Consider the following 17734-nt stretch of genomic DNA (forward strand, 5'->3'; position numbering starts at 1 on the left):
AAAGAATTTGATTGGACGGATTTGGTAGCCTTCTAGAGATAGAGTCTTCGTTGCACCCTACTGACCTAATCTTCGGGAAAAACAGATCTAACCTAACGTTCTACGGTCTGACAGGCAAAGATTTCGACAGCTAAATATACAGTTGATGTCAAATGTGGATCCCACATTAAGACTAGGTGTGGCTGGATTTCGCTGTTTCCTTAGTTTTACACGTAACCAGTGACTTCATCGCCATTGAGGTCTGTTCACCCCCCAAAAAAAGAAAACTATAAGCTTGTCGGAGTTTGTATCTACCAGTAAGGAAAACTTAAGCAGCATGGCTTCTGCATCAGAGATTGCAGCAAAGTTGAATCTGGTGGCCCACCCTGAAGGTGGCTTCTATGCTGAAACTTTCAGAGATACCTCGATTTTCCTCTCCAAATCTCAACTTCCACCTGAATGTAAGTACTTTGTATAAAATTCCTCATATTTTTGCTTGTATTGTGATGTTTTCACTTGTGCCGCAGTAGAGATCAAACCTATTAATCTGGGAATAGCTTGTTTTTTGGTTTATGATTCCACTTTCTTGTTAGATGGGATCTGATCTGCGTCTTACCAGTTAATTGTGCTTTTCACCCTCTCTCTCTTTTTTGGCCCAAAGCTCATTAATTTTGCTGAGAAATTAATAAGACAGAAAAGTTGACCTTGACTTCCTATGAAAATTACACCCACTGGCGGAGATCGAGCTAAGATTTATGGTAAGTAGGGCAAATATTTTAAGTTAATTTTTAATTTTTTTGAAATATAAATTAATTTTAAAAATTATAAATAAAATTAGTATGTATAATTTTTTTTGTATATAAAAAATATTTTGTCAATAGAAATAATATTTGCATAATTAATTATATAATTTTTAACTAATATAATTTAAATATTATTTAGATAAATCATTTTTTATGATAGACATAAATATATAAATATATTAATTTAATAAAATTTTACTTATAAAATTTTTTAAGATAAATATATTATGTGAAAGAATGAAATAAAAATTAACATATCTGATTTTATTATTTACTTTTAATATATTAGTTTTATCATTTTCTTTTAATAAATAAATATATTTGATTTTTTATTCATTATAGTTTGGAGAATAAAAAATGATTCTTTTCTTACATATAATAAAAAGAAGAATGAAGATATAAATATATATTAATTAAAGATAATTGTTTATTTTTATTTCTATTAATTTCTAGTTTATATGTTATTTTTTTGGTGTTAGAAAGTTTAAACCATTCAAGTAATGTAAGTTTCAAGTCTCATTACTCTTATAAAATTATTTTGCATCAATTTAAATAAATTATTAGGAAAAATTAAAAATTTAACAATTTCAAACTTTCTTAAAATAATTTACTTCATTTTTTCCGAATTTGAAAATATATAAATATATATTATAATAAAATTGATTAGCACTTAAAGTATCAATATTCAATTACTGGATAAACAATAAAAACTTTTTTGTATTAGCTTTAATTTAGTGGTGGCAAATATGATTACAAAAATTTTTAATAGGGGCAAAATTTTAAATTTTCAAAACTTTTGAGATTTTTATAATAAACCCAAAAGAAATTGGGGAACTCAATATGGGGGCAACTGCCCCCCACATGCTTCCATGTAGATCCGTCCCTGCCCACTGGCATCGTCATTGGTCGGACTTGTTTGCCTTGAAGTTTCAGCTTAAACAGCAGGGTCCTTTTCTGCAATTCAAAGTTTTGAAATATTAATTAAAGTGGTTTCTTTCTAGTTTCAAAGTATGATTGTTCTTATCATAAAATAACAGTAGCTTCACTGCAGACAAAGTTGATCGTGCTGTTAGCTCATGTATTTACTTCTTGCTACCATCCGGGTGTGTGTCTCATCTTCATCGTATACCATGTGCTGAGACCTGGCATTTTTATTTGGGAGAACCTCTCACGGTAATTGCTGCACAAACTGGACTAACAGAAAGATATAGTTTACGACTTTACACGCATTGACCATGTTCAAGCCAAAATAGTATTGTGTCTTCCTTTTAATCATGACATGAAAGCTGATTTTTAACTTTGAAATGTTCTTGATTTATGTCAATAAAAATATGAATATATAACCAAAAAAAAAAAAAGCTTTATAGGGGTAGAAGGATGGGAATTTATTGTTCCGAATGAGTAATGGAGCATATTTGATACAGGTACTAGAGTTGGATGAGAAAGATGGGCAGGTGAAACTAACATGTCTTGGACCTGATCTGGGAGATAATCAGCAGGTGCAGTATACGGTACCTCCAAATGTTTGGTTTGGTGCATTTCCAACAAAGGATTTTCAGATTTCAACTGACGGGAGTGTCACAAAAACTGAATCAAGGGATGGTGAGAGCCACTATTCCCTTGTTGGATGCACCTGCGCACCTGCCTTTCAGTTCCAAGACTTTGAGCTGGCAAAACGATCCGAGCTTCTGACTCGCTTTCCCAATCAAAAGCGTGTCATTTCTTTACTCACCTATCCTGATTGAAACCAGTAATCAAGAAATCAGACTTCTGATATCGCTGCTTTCAATACTTCCAACTTATATTCGCTGTACTATACAAAGTATTAAGATGTTTATCAAATGTTGTTTTCTATGTAAAAGAGATTAACAATAAATTTGTACACTGACAGACTTTTCTGCAAATGTTGTAGATCAATTTGCTGATTGTCACCTGTAGGCCTTTTCTCTTTTTTTTTTTTGGCCAGAATTATCACCTATAGGCTTATACATGTCAATTTGAAAATTTCAACCTACCTCTATCGCTGAAAAAAATGGCGTTTGTGCCAATTTCCATATTTTATGGTAGCTTATACTAGGAAAAAGGAAGAAATATTTGCTTTGAGCATAAGTTTGCGCACTTTGTAGAGCGGAAATTTTGCTCATAAGTTATAATCATTACAAGTAACAAGGGCAAGACGGCTAGGTAGAAGAAGGCACAAGTAAAGAAATCGAAGAAACTTCTGCATCTAATGATCATGAAACATAACTAAACACGTTACAAATAAATTGAAAGTGATTGTGCCATTACAAAATGCGGCACCAAAGCAACAAACCACGACAATTTTGAACAATTTCTACTCAAATGAAATGTAAGAGCCTAGAAAGAAAGTAAAGAGAAACAAAAACAAGGATAGCAAAAGACAATTTCGGGTATAAACAGAAAACTTTCAAAATCCTAAAATCACCGAAGATCGTAATTGTAGGTACTGCACATAGAGTTATTGCCCATGCAATGCAGGTACAAAGAAATCATCATCATAGCCTCTTAACAGACAGAAAAAATAGCTTCCTCTCCCCAACCTTTTAGCAGATAAGGTTTTCAGGATAGTTAAGAACTTTTCCCCGTCTTCTAGCTTCCTCCTCCAATAACAGAGATGAAGTAAGAATCTTTCATGCTTATCCCACCTTGGGTTCATATTTGGGTCACAATCGCACTAATATTTGCGAACATTGCATGAAAGTCTAAAAAATAGCAGGATCCATTAATCAAAATCAAGGAACTCCATTCTTTTTCTCATGGAGCCCTTCAGATCTGTTGCTTCCCTTTCTGCTTTCTGAGCCTGCAAAAGGATAAAGAGACGGGTTAATCATATTGCGTAAGAAACACTGACATAGGGAATTTCATAATGAAATCAATTAACCCTCAGTTAATACTACGGGGAGCTAAGTGCATCTTGCTCAAGTTCTTTTTAATTAATCATCTCAGAAGAGTAAATTATTACTAGCTGTCTTTGCCAAAACCAGACAAAAATAGGCATATACAGTACGGTAAACAGATATGAGGAAAACCTTGTAAGTGGAAATATCCACCTAGCCTCTCATAAAATGGATTCAGTCAAATAGATACGGCAAACCCACATGAAAAACATGCAAAGAAACAAGAATTGTGACAAGTCATTTACCCTTTTTATCTCAGCTGCCGATACATGAGTCATATGTGAGGGAAGCTCCTCCTTTTCCAAGTCCTGGGTAGCAAGCAGCAATTTATAAAGAAGAAATAAAATTGTATGAGAAAACAAACAATTCCACGTGCCAACAAAAGAAAAGGGTGAAAAAAAGATAGCAGTATACCAGCTCTCCTATTAAGACAACATTCTCCCCACGGATTACATATAGACCCAAGGGGATGTCACAGTACAATTCTCCAACAATAACTCGCTCACAAGCTCCTTCTAGAACAACATTAGCTGTGAATGTGGAAGGATATCACATCACTGATTATAATTCAGAACAAAAGAAAGAAGAAGTACAAGAAACAAAGAAATCAGAATAGAACTTAGCAAGGAATAAGATCAGGACAAACTACCAAATTGATCAAAAGAACGCAGTAATCCCAAAAGCTTTCGGCCGTCTCTCAGCAAGACAAGGAGTTTCTCTGCAAAATAGATAACAGTCCTTAGGCATGTTCTACAATCATTAAAAATCTAAATCACAGGCAATTTACTAAAAAATTGTTGCAAAATAAAAGGGCAACCTTATAGCACATGAAATGAGAATGTAGGGAGATAAATAATTACAACCAAAAACATTGAAGGAGTCTGGAAACATAATGTAATGGGACCAGAATCATAGTTTATGCTAACAAACTCTCTGTCTCTATCTGAGGCATCTTGTGGAAGAGAATTTTCATGCTTCAATTATACAAATTCTATTTGGACCAAATGTCAGATTGCAACATAGAACTTTGAGATGCCACCCAATTATCCCTGATGGTAACTTTCATTCAATATTCTACAAACAATTCAATCATGAGATTCCACAAATGCCAAGTGAGTCTCTCGAAGATCCTCAAAGTCTTTCTCAAAAAATCAATTGACAAGTCTGTAGAGATTGGAAAACGAAGAGAAGATGCCACTTTACTTGAAAAATCCTTTCCATCTAATTTTTGCCTGTCTTCCAAGCTAACGACAACAAGTTGGACACGCAATACAATAACAATTCCTCCCAATTCTTAAAGAAACCGAAATTACAAAAATACTGGCAATCCCATTAAAGAACAGAACTTCATAAAGGGAGAGAACCCAGTACAGTAAAGTACGCAAACAGGACAAACTGAATCAAACAGTGTCATTAAACAAACCGACCCTCGCTTCCAAGGAAAAGTGAAAAAAACAAAAAAGAAGAAAAAACAATTAAAGATAGAAAATAAAACATCAAGGAATTCAGTTGCATTGGCTTATTCACTACAAATAAAACAGAGAGAGAACGAGAAAGATTACTGTCAAGATAAGTGGCAAGAGAAGTGGAGAGAAAGATATCATCAGGACCAGCCCAAGACATGGAAATCACTCTTTTTTTAATGCTTCAATTCCAATTTTCCAAACAAATGGCATTGGCTTCCAAATCAACCCTCCAAAGTTTAAACCACTTCTCCCCCACCAAAATAATTAAAGTAAAAAAAAAAAATCAAATCTTATCAAAAATCTCTCTCTCAATAAGTGTAGACCCAGAAAAGATCACCTCCAAATCTGTAAAACAAAACCCTAGCTTTATCGACCAAACTATAGGAAGCTTTTATTAAAAGGCAAAAAGAATAAAAGGGAGAGACAGAGAAAGAGAGTTAGGTTTAGGTTTATACGAAGGAAGAAAGTAATTTGGGGTTTTATTAATAATGATGAATTGTTGCTTTAATTATTGGTTTTGGACCGTTGGATTGAATTTGGGGTTTATTAATAACGAAGCTGTTTTCGAGACTTCCTATGACTGTCCATTTTTATATGTTAAGACGTAGCAGATTATACTAAAAAAATTAATCTAATTGAAATGGAATCATGCATCTAACCAACAAAATAGGAATAGCTAAATGCTTAAATTATGATCAAATTTTTAGATGGTTGTTTAATTCAAGATTAAATATTTTAATTCGTACAAATAATGATCAAATGTTATCGATTTATAACAATGTAAAATTTATTTTAATGGTAGAAGAGATATACATGTTACGTGTCGTTAAATTGCTCACGAATAAAAGTCATTACAGACAATATGACGTGAAATTAATTTATTCATGTGAAACGACAGCCTAGGTAAGATTTTTGTTGTTTTTAAAGTTTTTTTTTTTTTTATGTTTTTCTTTATCCTTTCTATTTGTAATATCGTGAGACAGCTGTAGCTTAGGGTTTTTTTTTCGTTTCTTCTCGTTTTTTACTATAAAGTGAAAAATTTTTTCTGTTGAAATAACATTTAAACACAAATATCTTATTCAAATATCAATTCATATAATAGTGTAAATTCAAAGCTGATATAAATTTTAGGTTTTTCTTATGCTCTGATTTTTTTTGAATTTGTTTTTCAAAATATTAAAATTACAGGGTTTCTAGATAAAGATTGTATGATATAAATACGTATAAGTTAATTTTAGCTAGTTACCCTGTAAAATAAACTTTGAAAGAGAACTCATTTTTTGTTACTACAATATAAAGGTAGTTAGGTGGACTTCATGAACGAATAGCAATATTGGTAGAAGATTTTATGAATGCCCACATTATCTGATTTACCGATATTTTTTTGGTGTTTTTATTGGTATTTTATTGGTATTTTTGCTAGTATTTATTTTCTGATATTTTCTTGGTGTGATTGTAAGTCGATAAATTTATTGGTATTTCTTTAGTGTTTTTGCTAAAATTTATTTCTTATATTTCTTTGGTGTGATTGTAAGGCACTTTTTGTGGATTTCATTTATGGCATGATCCTAAAATTTTTGAAATAGTAAAAGAGATTATTTTGGAGCTGAAAAAAGGAAAAATTTTTTATTTAGTCATGTTCAAATTTTGAAATATGAAGTTGAGGGGAGAAGTTAGCTTTTTTTATATTGAAATTGAAAGAAAACAATAAAAATACTGGTGGTAGACATGGTAGAGATGGTAACTGAAAAAAAATTTAGCTTATTTCATTCCTTTTTATACTTGTATTTTGTGTAATCTTTTTTCAATGCCAAAAAAATTCTAGAAACTTAACATATATGCTTAATAGTGGGTTAGGATTGTTATGAAGGCCAGTAAATATTTGTTAAAACTCTTATTTTATCAATGGTAATTGAATCAATGTTATTAGCTGTGAATTCTGTTACTTTATGTTATTAGTTATGAAAAAGTGGTTTAATGCAATATATTCAACTTGCAATATGTAACTAGAAAGTAATATGAGGCAATATGATAATAAAGGCAATCTTATAACAAAATAATTTGATGAATGTCAATAAAAATTGTTCTTACATAACATTTATTACAAAAATATTCGACTAATAGAAGGTTAAATAGAAAGCGTTTTTACAATATTAACAAGGAAAAAAAGTTAACATTAATAGCTAGCAGCAATAGTCAACAAAACAGAATATCAATTTATCAAATTTTTTGTTTCCCTTTTTTTTTTTTTCTTTTAAAAGTAAGAACTTGACTTTTTTAAGTACCAATTACATTTTCAACAACCTTCCTCTTGCCTCTGCTTGTTCCAACTGCTATCACTCTCTCATTTCTTAATCCAGGCTATTGAATAACATTTATTAGGTTACAATAGGTAATATTTAAAGTAATAAAATAAAAAATATATATGTTTGGTAAAGAATCATTCATATTTAAGATTTATCTCTTTGTTTCTAAGTTTGTATATAATCCATAACCCTGTAAGACTTTTGTCTTACTCCTTGTGGCAGCTCCAACAGTGTGCTTATTATTGTAACTTTTAATGCTGTTTGCTAAAATTACTCTTTTCCCAGTGATATTATAAAAGAGTTGGACTTTGATAATGGACTTATTTTTCCATAATTCATCTTACAAAGTCTCTTATCCTCATCTGTAAAACATCTTTAAGTAAATCTTGTTTGTATTTTAGACTTTAGTTTTACATTTTCAATGGCAACAAAAGCAACAATATTAACTGGATTTGAAACTTTTGTTGAAACTAGAATGAAAAGTGGATATGAAGTTGAAGTTGAAACTGAAATGAAAATTGGATTTGAAACTGGATTTAGGGTTTATGTAAATATAGTTGTAGTTGCAAATGCAAAACCATTGATATTAGTTAAAGTAGAAACAGATGCAGATGCGTAACCAGATCTTGATGTAGAAGCAGAAGCTGATGTGGAAGCACTATAAGCAGTAATTGAAGCAGTAGCATGTTGCTTGGACCATGTGCAGCTTCAATATGATCTACAACACCTAATGCACCTTGGTCCATGTTCTGATTTCCAAATTTAAGCACATGATAATCTTGTTATCATGGACAAAATAATAAAGTTGAATTGATGGGTAAAAGACTTTAACAAGAAAGGATCCATAATAGTACAATGTTTATAATAATAAATAAAAATAAAATAAAATGAAATCACCTGATTGTCTACCATAGGACAACTTCTTTTGTTATAGCCTAGTTGATAACATAGTTTACATGTCATTATTATGTCATTCTTGGATAGATTTATTGAATTGTTGGGTTTTTTTTTTCTTGGACTCATTATGATCCTTTTTTTTACTAATTTTTAGCTTGCTTAATATCTTTCTGAACTCTGGGAGTTGAACATTATCTTCTATTTTTAGTTTAGCCCAATTTTTTTTTCTAGGCATAGGTTGTACAGAATTACTATAAGACTGCAAATACATCTCTTTATGATACCAACTAGACACAAAATCTTCAATATTTCTACCTAGATCTCTAATTGCACATATGGCATGTACACATGGGATACTAGAAAGTTGGTATATTTTACAACTACATGTTTTTTCATCAAGTTGGACAATGAACCTATCTACACCCACATTTATTTCTTATCCACCATCTTTATTAAATGCAACTACATATTGTGATGCTATAGTTATATTTTTTTTATCACTTTTAAAATGTTAAGACCAATCACACATCTCCACTTATATCATTCTTTCTTTTTTTTCTCAATTATTATCATCAGAAACCTTCTTATGTCTTTAAATAAAGAAATTATTGATTTTTGCTTTACATCTAATAATGTTCCATTGAAAGCTTCATATAAGTTATTGTCAACCTATTCACATTTAAAGTTTGTGTTGGAGAAAGCTTTACACCATTGCTAAAGTAGGGTTTTTATTATATCTACAACTATAGTCTTATTTTTTTTTGCAATTTCCTTATGTTTTCTTCAAATTGTCTGACTATTAATGACTTAACAATTGTCCATAAAACTCTTTTCATCTCTTCACCCTTATGTTTCCTCTTAGCCCAATTAACATATACATACCTAGCATAGAATCTATGTTCAACATCTGGAAGCAATTCTGCAATTGTATTATCAAGTCCTTACACCATTTAATTAGTTAAAATATTCAGTATATAATTTAATTTGATTTCAATAATTCACTACATCTAAAAATAATTAATAATAAGTTAACGTATTCAGTACATAATTTAATTTAAATAAGCATATAAATATTTATCTTTTATTGATCTATCATGGTTGTCCATCCTATACCATTTCCTAAAGACACCAAGTTTGATTTCAACAAACCAAGAAATTATTTTCATGACGCTATGCATTCCACTTCCACCAATGCCCAAAGCCACTAAAAACTTGTTTCCATCTCTACCAACAGTACATAGCAACTCACCTTTTGTCAACTTTTAAGCCAACAACCATCTAGTCTCAAAAAAGGCTTAAAAGCACTCTCTAAACCTTTTTTAAATGCCCCGAAACATATGTAATACCTTTTAAATACAGGTAGAGAACTTGGCAATGGCCTATGAACTAGCATTTTCACTGTGCTGCCTTAGTTAGTTTTTTTTATCTCATCAGTATGATCTCATAAAAGTTTAAACTCATCCTTATAATTGATAATAACTTTATAAACCACATCTTTTTTAGCCATTCTTATCATGCTAATATTCACCACTATATCAAACTCTTTCTTAACTAACTCTTGTACTTTTACATTCTTAAGAAAATGATCCCTCATAAATTTGTTTGTGTACAACTCAACCAAAATAGCTTAACTCATCCTTGGGTTTTTGAAAAACTTATTGCAATCATGATTATTATTGTAAGTCTTTACTTAAAATAATTGTAACTTTTTATTATATGCTGCATAAATTACCCAAATACATTATTTTACAACACACTTATTTTTAACAAAATTTTTATAGTTTTTTGCCCAAATGATACCCCTATTTGTCTTAATACATAGTAAGGACATAACATATTTAAACTATTTTAAATTTTCAAAAAACATACCAACTCAATGTAAGAGGTTTTTGCATTGGAATCATACACTGAGAATTTACTTCTCATCTTAATAGCATTATCAACTATTTCATCTTCATCACCGATAAGCTTACCATACTTATTAGAGTTATAGTACTTATTATGATATCTATCATCAACAACTTCATTTACTGGTGAGGTTAAATTTGGTTTCATCTCAGAGTCATTCCCTTTACTGTTATTTTTATCATATGCATCTTCAACTTTTACCCCAATCACATCTTCATTTTTTACCCTTAATGCCCTTTTTACCATAACCACATTTTTATTTCCTACCCTTACCTCGATATCATTTTCAATTTTTACCCTTGCTGCCTCAACTATATTTTCATTCTCTACCCTTACTTCTTCAATCACCTCTTCAAATTTTATCTTTTCATTTCTTACTACCTTACCTAAATGTTGATTTTTTACCCTTTTATTCTCTACTACATCAGCTACATATTGATTTTTTACCCTTTCATTCCTTACTACCTTAGCTACATCTTTCACTTCAGGTTCTGTTAACAGCTCAGGAGCTAAAATACCTTTATTTATACCATGTACTATATACACATCAACTACACCTTAATCTACCATATACCTAATTACCTCAAGAGTGCTTCTATCATCATTTATTACCATCAGGCCATCAACTAGTGTTTTTTCAGGTTTTAAATACAATATCTCATTAATATTCATATACTCAACCTTATTACAAATGTCTAACAATTCAAAGTAAGATATCTCACTAGGATGAACTATCAATTCCTCTACTATCTCATTTATATACATTAGATTAAGATCATTACCAACAAAAGCCCCAGCATAATAAAATCATAAAATACAATAATCAAAACTCATACTGCAAAATCAAAGAAATTAAATTCTGTCACAATAAACCCTAAATTTTAGCAACAACAATTGATAAGTGCTATAAAAATCATTTTCAACAAAAATTTATATTATAAGTGTTATAAAAAACCCTAAATCCGTAACAATAAAAATTGCAATTAGTTTAAGTGTGTATGTCCCTTACATTGTTATCTAATTTCTGTTATAATCTTTTACTTAGTTATAAAATTTATGTTATAAGCTTTTACTTTGTTATAACCAATGGTCTTTCTTTGAAATGCAATTTTCTTTTACAATAGGTTTTTTATGTGCACATTCTAGCTCAAAGCATATTTTTCCTATGTTATTATGTTCTTAGAATTAGAATTCACATGATTAACTTGATGCTATTATTTAGTAATGTTTATGGCAAGATAATTTATAAAGTGGACTTGAGGTTGTGATCATGCTTATACTTAATCCTGGTTATCTTGTTGGTGATTTTGTGGCTAGTTTTATGGCTAGTTCTGGTGAGGTTGTAATCGTGCTTATTCTTAACCTTCATTGCCTTTCATATTTAACCTTATTTGTAATCCTAGCTGCCATGAATTGTTAGTTTTTTTTGTATGAAATAACATTTATTTTTTATGTCAATTAATTGGCTTCACTTATGCTATAAATTAAGACAACAGTGATAGGTGATCATTTATGCTAGCACTAGTGGAGGCTTAAGTGATGGGTAAGAATCAAAATGCTATATAAACAATTATGTATAAATAGATTACGCCTAAACAGCAAAAAACCCTAACTATAAATTCAAGTAATTAAAAACAACAGCAGAAAACCCTAACTATAATTTCAAGCAATTAAAAGCAACAACAGAAAATCCTAACTATAATTTTGATCAATTAAGAACAATAGTAAAATATCCTAACTATTATTTCAAGGAATTAAGAACAATAACAGAAAACCTTAAATATAAATTTGAGTAATTAAGAACAACAGAAAATCATAAATTAGAATATGACTAAGAATGAAAAACTGCAAAACACCTAAAACCAGAATATGCCTAACTTTGAATAACCAAAAAAAACAAAAAAACCCTCAATCACAAAATGGGTAACTATGAAAACCAACAAAACCCAAAATATACCTATATATTCTTCACCATATTATTCACTTTATACAAATTTAACTAAAAAATAACAATTAACCTTCCAAATTTTCGGAACTCAAACAATTGAACTCTAAAAAGAATCAATTCTTGAAGCTTAATTGATTGAACCGAATATTAGTTAGCCTAAAATAAAGTTAAAAAAATGCTTACCTCACAAAAAATAACAAATAAAATTGAATCAATGATTGAAATAACTTGCCTAGGTGATTAAGGTTAAGGGCAATCTGCTCTAAGTTTGAGACTTTTTAGTTTTTTCTAATTTGGGTTAAACACAATTTTTTTTGCTAAAAAACTTTTCTTTTTTTTTTCAAAATTATAATAAAAAAATCCAAATCAACATTAATTTGCGTAATTAGTTATTTTCTATTCTTTTTACATGTTATAAAGGCGTATAACATGTATATCCCTTTTACCGTTGAAATAAATTTTATATTGTTACAAGTTGATAACATTTTATCTTTATTTGTACGAATTAAAACGTTTGGTTCTAAATTGAGTAACCACTCTTGATCCTAATTTGAGCATTTAGCCAAACAAGATCACGTGGCTTTTTGTGATTGGGCGAAACTTGAAGTTCATTTTGGTTGCGGACCAGGGCCAGGGGCAGTCCAAACTTGGGTTTGGACCATTCTCGTTCAAAGTTTGATGAATCTCACTTTTCCGTTCTGCTCAGTAGTTTCAAGCCAAACAAGTAGAAATTCCAGGGAAACCATGAATTATGGCCTGCTTAAAAACAAATAAATTATTCACATTTTGTCTAGCTAGTTTCTGTAGATAGATTAGTCCATTGAAGATATATGGTGGTTTTAATTTGCATACAACTCATAATCTACAATTCTATACATGCAGGAGATCATAACCGACTTGAAACTACAAGACAAATTTATATACCTTCTCATCCTCCAAAAAAAAAAAAAAGGACCTAGAAATGCAACAAAGAGAGAATCAATGCAAACTTGAATTCTTCTTCCTTCAAGGCTTTAAAAAACCTTGCAATCTGAAAAATAGTTACGCAATAAACTAATTGGATCATGTTGTTTCTCGTGGATCTTTGTAATCATCACTGATACTATGACATCAGCTTATAGTGAAGTCTTATTTTCTCCCAACTCATGAAAAAAAACCGTGCATCCAACAAGCATATCATATAGGATTGCTGATATCTGCAAAAACATCAGATAAACTTCAGCACAAATTTATATATTATCAACCAATCACGTTTAGGTTACATTTATATAAATAAACCAATGAAACTTAATGGTTCAATGATAATGAACTAGCTAGCTAGATTAATTGTAGATTGAAGTTCATCTACATGTGAGCAAGTGTACATTATTATATCTTCAAATTAATAAAAAGTTTAATTAGCCAGGGCACATATATAAAACTTGAACTTCTTGGTTCTCACCTTGAATCTTCGTAACCGGTCGAAGCAAAGAAAGGACTTATATTTCCAAAACAATATCTATAGTGAAGAAACAGATCAAGTTAAACATTAATTGCCAAGTAAGATGCTTGTATATATTGAACTGCACATGCATATTATAAACTGAAAACTGATACTATATAGGAGTATATTATATGAACTTACATTCGGGATCTGTTTTTACCCATTTACTTCCATCATCTGTCTTTTCATTTCCATTGGCAGTCTTGGGGATATGACTGCTCTCCAAGGATTTTTTGGCACAGAGTTTCGGACTACTTTGTGGATATATCTTCTTGTGAAGTGTAGTCCTCAACATCTGAAACTCAAGATCAAAAGAATTGTAGTAATTAATATTAAAAAGGCTATTAATTAATTAGCTAAATAATTAGTGAACTGTTGTGTGTACTCACGATTAATGTCGCATGAATTACCTTCTCCATGATTGGATCCCTTAATAAACTTGGGGCAGGTGAAAATCCACTTCTACATACAAACATCTTCTTTAGAAGAAATGATAATGATTTTTTGCCAATGGCACCTTTAGAATTATCCAAACAGATATCTTTCCCTATACCATGAACTAAACTGGTGCTACACTGGAGATTATTGACGTTTTTGTTGTTTGAATCATCAGAGAATGCACTGCAATTCCTTTCTTCAGTTTCCGTGCTCAAGTCCAGATTAGCTGATGTTGGTCCAAAATGTTCGTGAAATATTAAGTTTTAACTCTTTTTGAAGTTTTCCTACTTCTTCAGGTGTCAGACCATGTAGATGATCTTGTAAGGAGACAAAATTTTCTTTAAGATTTGCCTTCTGATCTGCTTCTTGTTTTATCTTATTTCCAAAAGTTCCAATTGCTAGCAGTCCCTGTGGCCAGTCGCTAAACTCTTCTTTGCAAGGCTGTTGGTCATGATCTAGTAGAGGAATGAAAATGACAACTTCATAAGAAAACTAACAAATGATTGGACCAGAGAATATCTTCTTGTTATAAATAAAACATGTCTGGAGGAGGGAGAAAGAGCTTAAAATAATTTTATGGAAAACCTTGAAAGTAAGAGTCAAGAAAAGATCGAAGAACACTTACGATTAGCAGGAATGGAGTTGGATTTCCTTCCAGTGAGCTTGTTTTGCACCCAGCTGAATATCTGGAACCAAACAAGACATAAAATACACCTTAAAAATGTACAAATTAAAACTAATAAAAAAAATGACTGGTCAATAGTTGCATGGTTTATTGATAAAATATTATTATACTTTTAGTTTTGGTAATTAAATTCAAAATTTGATAATTTCAAATAAAAAAATTGATTCTCTAAATTGCCTTTACTATCTAGCTTTTAATCTTAGTTCTCACCTTCATTAGGTGAAATAATTTAGACTGCAGCTTTGGAAAACAGCACAAAACAGATATGGTTTGCAATCAATGATATTAAATTTGGGGTTAGAGAAATGTAAGTGATACAAAGAAATCGTATAAGCCAGTGAAAGCTTAGCTGTATTAGGAGTTAAATAGAGTGCAGTTTGAGAAATTTCATATATTATATCAAGCTGGTGTGGTTGCTATACTGCCTACTTGCTACATGGCTCAAGTTCCCAAACACTGACTTTGCCTCCTCTTTTGCCTCTCTCACATCTCTCTGTCACCTTATTTTCCAACTACCACGTCCTTTTCCCCACTAATTTAGTTCACTTTTGTTCCTTTCTAATCAACACGAAACAAAAAATGGCTCATTTTGTCTCCCTCTCCCCATATAAATCACCATGTATATTACCCAAACTCACAAAGCCTTTAAATCTCGAGCATCTCTAGACTTTCCTTACTGCCCCTTGAAATCAATTAATAACATAAGTCTTATGACATTATTCCTCCTGGAAGGATGTTCTATCTCTAAGCTCCTATTCATAGCAGTTTCTTTATTTCAGAGATCAATGGGGAAAATCTAGAGATGTTTTGGGAAATTTACAAGATCCCACGTGAAGTTGTCCCTGTTGATCATCTGGGTTCATGGCCAATTGAACCTTTTTACCTTTTTAGGATATGGGTTCTATGCCATACTTAGAAAGCTTCGTGAGACTTACCCAAAATGGTAAGTGACCCACATTACCTAAATTGATAATTTAACTCGTAGCATGTGAACATGTGATTGAGAATAGAGACAAATATAAACAAGTACAAGTACCCAAATTCGAGAGGGTAGCAAGTAGCCAAATTGTGGTCCTTTGATTTCTTTTCTTATTTGCTTTGATTTTGTCGAAACTTAATTTTGGTCAAGAAAATTGTGTCCTATAGCCTGCTAGGCCTAGGAATTAAACACACTTCTCCATGATACTAGGGCAAACACAAACCTTGGTCTATGGTTCAGTCAGATCAAAACTCAGGTTTTACATGGGATCCAACAAGCTAAATGATAATGAGATATCGTGCATGGCAGCATGAGATAATATACTCACGTATAAAGATGAAACAACTACTTAATGTTATTTTTCAGATTCATAAAACGTTTGTGAAGAATCAGAGTTGGGAGTTAAGGAACATGTTGAACAGCATCTTTTGATTAATGAAAGCCATCCTGAGCTCCATGTCTAATGATTAATACTTAATGTTAGTGATGGAAATTGCAAGTGAAGCAATCCAAATCTGTTTCATCTTTCAAATTAGTGATTTTACTAGCGTTTGGTTTGTGATTGTGCATGATATTTACACCATCTAGGTGCAGTACTGCATTGTCGTTAGTGTTGGGGGGAAGTGAATGAAATTGTTTTGCGGCCGAATTGCAGCACTATATAGTATTGAATGAAAATTAAACTACTTTTGCAATGGTCAATATCTCCTTGGCCAACAGAGGAAAATCACCTTCATTCTTCCATTTTCAATTTCACATCCCATGATACAGCAACAAGCCAATTCAAGTGAGAATGAATTGTAAATAATATACCAATTATCATTTCATAGAATATATATACAACAACTAATTCAAACTGTCTGAATGTGTTTATCGCCCATCTTGTCCAGGACAGCATAGTTGTAAGCAACAATCAACGCAGCCAAAACATGCCAGGGCAGTGCATAGCTGTGTTAATGTAATGGCACATTGATCATTCATCTTTGAACAACACTGGATACCGCAAATGCAACAGCATTGGTTAAACATCTGACCACAGCAATCTGAAGTTGCCTTCATAAAAATTTCGGTAACTTCAGGCAATTTTGGTTCTGCAGATCCAGGACGGATGTTTTCCGCAGTTGCAATCAGGTCACCAAAGCCAACTGAAAGGCTTTGAAGCAATATCATTTTGGGCGCTTCAATATCCACTATTTTCTGTGGATCGCCTGAAAAAATTATGCTAAAACATTAACCAGAAATGAGAAGGCGTTCTCATCAGTGTTTCAAGTGAAAAGATCCAAGTGCACTCCCAGCTAGCATATGTGATATAACAATAAATTAAAAAGAAAAAAGAAAAGATGAAACCCCAGCATGACTTAATAGGACCCAGTTACTGATGTAGACAATGTAGTGGTAACCTGGTGTCCTAACTGAGGCAAAAGTATACCTTCCAAGCTCCAGAAGATTCAGTGGCTTTGTCTATTTTATTTTTCTCAAGTAGGACCATACAGGTATACTCAGAGATATTGCAAGTCTGTATGCTTAATTTTGAAACAATAGCATTTCTACTAAGAAATGTGACGAGATGAGGACAAGTGAAAAATCCAACACATTCCACATCATGCGGTGCAGGTAAAATGGCCACTGAGCAATTTGTAAATGATAGGTCCATCGTAACAGTCGTGGATGCAGGATTGTTTTCTGGAGGTATTCATTTATTGCATTTGATGTCTACTGAGTGTAAAATGCTGATTGGCTATGAAGAACGGCTGGATATTGGATAGCGACAATGACTGAAGTATCAGAGAATTAAGAAAAAATATGTTCAAGGAAAAATTCGGGAAGTATCCAGGAGAAAATTTGGAGATATCCAGAGAAAATTTTTTACTTAAATTTTTTATTTTTTATTTTTTGAAGGTGTCCCTGGACACCGTAACATACC

At 31.6% G+C, this 17734-nt stretch overlaps 2 protein-coding genes across 2 annotated transcripts; one reads left to right on the forward strand and one right to left on the reverse strand.

Annotated features, from left to right (window-relative positions):
• LOC111303046 (uncharacterized) lies at positions 1–2713 on the forward strand. Its single transcript, XM_022899047.2, has 3 exons — positions 1–440; positions 1834–1955; positions 2207–2713. The coding sequence occupies exons 1-3, from the start codon at positions 317–319 to the stop codon at positions 2525–2527; spliced, it is 567 nt and encodes a 188-aa protein (XP_022754782.1). The 5' UTR covers positions 1–316; the 3' UTR covers positions 2528–2713.
• Positions 2714–2983: 270 nt separating this feature from the next.
• LOC111303047 (sm-like protein LSM1B) lies at positions 2984–5623 on the reverse strand. Its single transcript, XM_022899049.2, has 5 exons — positions 5263–5623; positions 4350–4418; positions 4115–4230; positions 3946–4008; positions 2984–3603 (listed from the first exon to the last, which is right to left on the reverse strand). Exons 1-5 carry the CDS (start codon positions 5321–5323, stop codon positions 3526–3528), a joined length of 387 nt encoding a protein of 128 aa, XP_022754784.1. The 5' UTR covers positions 5324–5623; the 3' UTR covers positions 2984–3525.
• Between the last annotated feature and the right edge of the window lie 12111 nt (positions 5624–17734).

Source organism: Durio zibethinus, chromosome 13 (genome assembly GCF_047325235.1).
Source record: "Durio zibethinus cultivar Kanyao isolate XHJ-2024 chromosome 13, ASM4732523v1, whole genome shotgun sequence".
NCBI classification, from domain to species: Eukaryota; Viridiplantae; Streptophyta; class Magnoliopsida; order Malvales; family Malvaceae; genus Durio; species Durio zibethinus.

Bases quoted from the DNA above. Each gene is read 5' to 3' on its own strand.
- LOC111303047 (XM_022899049.2), bottom strand. From the start codon at position 5,323: ATGTCTTGGGCTGGTCCTGATGATATCTTTCTCTCCACTTCTCTTGCC. The intron at 4,419-5,262 runs GTAATCTTTCTC...TCTATTTTGCAG, and splicing joins TCTTGCCACTTATCTTGACA to AGAAACTCCTTGTCTTGCTG. The intron at 4,009-4,114 runs GTATACTGCTAT...CTTGCTACCCAG, and splicing joins TTGTCTTAATAGGAGAGCTG to GACTTGGAAAAGGAGGAGCT.
- LOC111303046 (XM_022899047.2), top strand. From the start codon at position 317: ATGGCTTCTGCATCAGAGATTGCAGCAAAGTTGAATCTGGTGGCCCAC. The intron at 441-1,833 runs GTAAGTACTTTG...GCTTCACTGCAG, and splicing joins ATCTCAACTTCCACCTGAAT to ACAAAGTTGATCGTGCTGTT. The intron at 1,956-2,206 runs GTAATTGCTGCA...TATTTGATACAG, and splicing joins ATTTGGGAGAACCTCTCACG to GTACTAGAGTTGGATGAGAA.